The following is a 5075-nucleotide window of genomic DNA, read 5'->3' on the forward strand; positions in this document are numbered from 1 at the left end:
TTTCTCTGTGTAGCCCTGGCTGTCCTGGAACTCACTTTGTAGACCAGGCTGGCCTCGAACTCAGAAATCCACCTGCCTCTGCCTCCCAAGTGCTGGGATCAAAGGCATGTGCCACCACCGCTCATCCCTGGACATTCTTAATCACATCTCAGGTTCAGCACTCACAAAGGCATTCTCATAAACAGCTTACACAGTTTGATCAGTTTTAAAGTGTGTTTTAAATGATTTAAAAATGAAATTACTAAAAAGAAAACATTACTTAGCATAGGCTGTGTATCTTGCTCAGCAGCCTGATAAATCCGGTTATGTAAGCAGTATCTAGTGAGGAAACTGTAACATGGCACCTGCCATTCACAAAAAGTGAAAATCATAACGAACCGTAAAGAGCTTAGGGTTATGACGTCATAACTCTGTTTAAGAAAAGGCACTTGTCATCACTGCATTTCAAAAGCATGTGATCTTTAGAAACTCACCACATTCATGTTGACTTCGGGATCCACAGCTGATACATTCCCCGTGGGCACCCGAGAAAGCAGGATCCCGATGGAGAAAAGGAGCACCAGGCCCTGGAGTTGCATCTTCCTGCCATTTAAAGTAACCAGTTGAATTTTATCACACAAACATGCCTTGACAGATCAGAGCCTTCTTTAAAAGTCTTGAACCAAGTTTAGGATAAATAAAAATCCCAGAGCGAAGACAGATATGAATCAAATGACTCCACCGGCCTCTAGCAGGGGAAAGCATCCATTTCTTTTCACTAATAGGCCTCTAGAACCACCACCCCCAGCTAACATCCTCAGCCCTGTACACTCAGGTGCCAGGTGCTACCTCCTCACAAAGTGGAACAAACTATTTCTACACAAGCAGCATGTGGACGAACTTAGGAGAACAAAACAGAAAAGTCCTAGAATTCCCCCACCTCTCCTGCTCTGCATCAGATTTAGATGTATTTTCAAGTTCAGCCTACGTTAGCTCTTACCTGCCACTAGACCCAAAATTTGTTCTTTCCCAAAATTATATGTCAGCATTCAAAACTGTCCCTCAAGTTAGTGAACATAAAGGGAAAGAAAGAGAAACTCTCCAACTGTCAACAAAGAGGCTTAAAACTACAGTGTGGCAAAATACTTTGGATACTAAGAGTGAGGTGCTACAAGGCTCTAACAGCACTCAGACTAAGGTCAGAATGAATGTTGGGGCTGTAATCCAGGCCTTTAAGAAATGGATATGCTCACTTTAAAAGACAGGCGCACATATTCCTAAAGACTTGTACTTAAATTATAGCAGCTTTGTATAGAACGACCAAAAGCTAGGGGGAAAGCCAACCAAATAAGTGACTAGTTAGACAAATTGTATGTATGCATACTTCACCAATGAACACCCAATATGGACAAATCTCAGAATAATTCTGTATATCAAAGAAGAAGGGGGTAGGGGGAGTGTTAAAGAGAGGAGAAGGAGTTGTCACAATGTATACAAAACTTGGAGAAAATGTAACCTAGTTTATACTGGCAGAAAACAGACTGATGTCTGAGAAGAAAGGGCAAGAGGGGAAAACCCCGAAGAAGCATGCACAAGGACTCTTCAGGGTGATGGGTATGCTCCTACTTCTGAATAGACTCTTTCCCTGGTATTTGCACATGTCAAAATTTAGAAATTCCTACAATGTGTCCTGCTAGCCAGTGATGATTTCTCAATACTGTTGTTTGAAAATAACAAAGAAAGAAACAAAGAAAGAAAGAAAGAAAGAAAGAAAGAAAGAAAGAAAGAAAGAAAGACTGACTCTCTTCAACCAAGCATTCCACATTTCATAGGAAATTGGCTCTCAGAAAACTGCAGTTTCTCCTGAAGTTATTTGTTGCCAGCATTCCAAACAAGAAAGGATAATCTCTGGAGTTTGTCCTGGCCACGCATGCTTTCAGTTGCCAGCACAGTTTTATGTAGCACAGTCTAAGGCTACCTTTTTAACTTCAGGTCACTGTCCCAGAGGTCCTTCAATACTAGAGAACAAAAAAAAAGGCAGACTGAAAAACGAGAGAGTGGGGGGTTGAAAAAATTCGATCGATAAATAAAGGTTCTCAACGCAACTTAAAAGAAGCACATTTCTTTTTGGTGGAAGCCGTTTTTTACAGAACCTGCTACAGTCTGAGAAGGGCAGGCATTCACACCCACGAGAGGTGACTGGGGAAGCTACTCGACTCACATGGAAGGTCATCCATTAGACTTCCTTCCAACATAGGACTGTTACTCAACGAACTTGACAAGTAATTCTTACAGGAGGGGTTGCCTGATAAGGCTCTGAGCTGGGTTTAGCGCGCTAGTCTAGGTGTTTAGAACACCTTTACCACAGTACTTATGGCTTTGCAACAATCCAATCAGCCTTCCTTTCACTAGAGAAAGGAAGTGGGGGTGGGACAGAGCTGAAGTCTGATTTAACTTTGAACCTCCAAAACTGACAAGTCCTGCACAAAGTACAAACGTTGCTTTTGAAAAATGAGCTTGGAACAGCTCAGCAGTTCAGAGACAGACGAAAATAAAGATCTGGGGTAGTTTTTCAATGATTACTAAGCTATTGGCAATGCCCATATATTGCAGTGCCTCCTACAGACTGCCGCTTCTCTACCAACTCAACAGTACTACTAAGCTCATTTTCCAAGATAATGTAAACACACCAGTCAAATACTGGAAGCAAAAGATTAGCTGATTACACAGCAGAATCGCCGGGGGTTTTAACCAGGACCCACTCCCAAGTTTGCTGTTGACCATGCAGTCCTGTAACAGTACCTGGGAGAGCTAACGGAAAGAAAGGATGAAGAGGACTGAGAATCAGGCATTCTGCCTGTCCAGCAGTCCAAGAACTCTGGGCAGGGTTCCTAATCGTCGATCGCGCCTGTCCAGGAAGCGGGAGGGCGCCCAGAGAAGGACAGTCCACTTCTTGTTGATACCCACAGAATCGCCGCCCCCAAAGCACCTTCAGGTACCCGACAAAGAACGTGCCCCGGGAGCAGAGAGCAATTGGAGGCCAGAGACCGTGGTGGGGCCTCCTCTCCCAGCCCTGGCGATCCACAGGACACCAGCTCCCGAGCCCGCTGCACGGAGCCAGGCCCAAGGCAGTCACTCACCCGGAGTGGTCCTCCAACCTCAGCCTCCAGAAGCAGTGTCCACTACAAGCAGGCGAGCGTGGCCAACCTGGAGGCTACGCCGACCTGAAGGGAGGACCGAGCCGCCACCCTGCCCAGGACTTTCGCACAGCCAATCAGAGCAGTCCACCACCGGGAAGTGCCTGGTGACTCCACCCCTCCTGGCCATCGGCCTAGCCCTGGGGAAGCGGACTCAGAGGAGCATGCGCCTTCTGTTAGCCCAAGAGACTCAGCCCAGCCTGGCCCTGCTCTAAGCCCAGCCAGAGCTTCCTCCTGCTCCAAAGCTGGTGGGCAACCTGTATACCTAAAACTTAGCAGGGCATCCTAAACTTTTTCCTCTCATGACCTCCTTTTATTTCAGAAATTGTCATTCAAACTCCACTAGCTAAGTATGCAAAATAGGTATATAAATCAAGCAATTTTTAATAATAAATTATAAAGAAATTCATTTTAAAACAATTCTTTTGGTATTTTAAGTATATATTATGTATATTTACCATTTTCTGCAAACAAAAGCAAATTGGTGCAATAGTGAGACAGATGTGCTTCCTTTTACAGAAAGATATCTTGACTGAATACTTGATACTGCTGGACCCATTCAGCAACATAAATCGGTTCTCAGAATTGGTTGCTACTTTGTTATTATAGGTGTAGACGATGAGGCCACTGGGGCCCATAAATACATAGCACAGAATGGCAGAAGTGCTTTTAGAGACATTTCAAAAATTGCGCAAGTTTTGTCCTATCTCAAGCCAAACTTCAGTTTATGACTTTTTATGAAACTCGGTCAGGAAACCAAACAATAACTTTTAAAATCAAGCATTGTAACACAATGGAATCCAAAGGAATGCTGCTTTTATACTTATATGTTGAGGAACAACGGTGGAAAAATATTAAAGCCTTGGCTTTCTATAACTTAACTGTCATCTTTCCATAACAGCAGAAAACTTTTTATATGCAGTACAAACACTGCACCTCGTAACCGTCATTAATGTGAACAAGGATATCTCAGACAGGGAACAAGTGTACACATTGTATGTACAGAACTTAGACAGCAGTTATGTGCATCACATAGGCAAATATGACTTGAAACACATCACAGTCTGACATGTTTGATTTTGAATCCACTTTTGGTAATTACACATCCAGGAGCCTTTTAGGGCTATCAATATTTTTTGTGACACCCCCATGTGGGGTTGTAACCTATAGTTTAGAAGGCTAGGCTGTAGAACACATGAACTTTATAAATAAAAACAGATGAGTACCCCTGAAGTGCCAGGGATGACTGTGGCTAGCAAAGCCCAGCCACAGTTTGAGCATCCTCCACATTGTGATGCTAAGTCCTCTCCATGGGCTCTCAATCCAAGACCTCTCTCTGCATCTCCATTTCACACAGGTAGAAACTGAGTTTAGAAAGGTTGTTTTGCCTTAAGTCACTGAGGTAGAACTCACCCAAAAATGCAATCCAGGTAAACTACATTCACATCGTAGTCTGTAAATGAATGAGCAAACAGACCATGTTGCCAAGAAATTCCTCCACCCAGATGAGGAAAAACATACCCAGCCAGTACTGGCTTTAGATCATTGTAATATATAATGTCATGTGAATAACTCAGATGCTATAAGAGAAAGCTGCTGGCTGGTGGTGCGATAATGGCGAATATACTTAAGTTACACTTTTTTTTTCTTTTTTCTTTTTTCTTTTTTTTTTTTTCCTGGGGACAGACATCAAGGCTTCACATATGCTAGGTGTCATAATTAGCTTCAGTTGTAAATTTGGCATATCTCTGAAAATGAAACCTCAACTGAGAAAACGCAACCATTTTTTGGCCTGAGGAAAAAAGTTTTAATTCCAAATTGATGTAGGAGAGACTAGCCCACTGTGAGCAGCACCATTCCCTAGGCAGGTGGACCTGGCATATATAAAAATATTAACTG

At 43.2% G+C, this 5075-nt stretch overlaps 1 protein-coding gene across 1 annotated transcript in view; it reads right to left on the reverse strand.

The window, feature by feature from the left end:
* Positions 1–3209, reverse strand: part of Lipa (lipase A, lysosomal acid type) — a 34489-nt gene extending 31280 nt beyond the window's left edge. The window contains exons 1-2 of the mRNA XM_021205297.2: positions 3120–3209; positions 474–582 (exon numbers count right to left, since the gene is read on the reverse strand). Of these exons, the coding sequence (XP_021060956.1) occupies positions 474–578 (105 nt within the window). The 5' untranslated portion in view covers positions 579–582; positions 3120–3209. The remainder of the gene's footprint in view (positions 1–473; positions 583–3119) is intronic.
* Between the last annotated feature and the right edge of the window lie 1866 nt (positions 3210–5075).

This window comes from Mus pahari, chromosome 1, assembly GCF_900095145.1.
Source record: "Mus pahari chromosome 1, PAHARI_EIJ_v1.1, whole genome shotgun sequence".
Classification (NCBI taxonomy): Eukaryota; Metazoa; Chordata; class Mammalia; order Rodentia; family Muridae; genus Mus; species Mus pahari.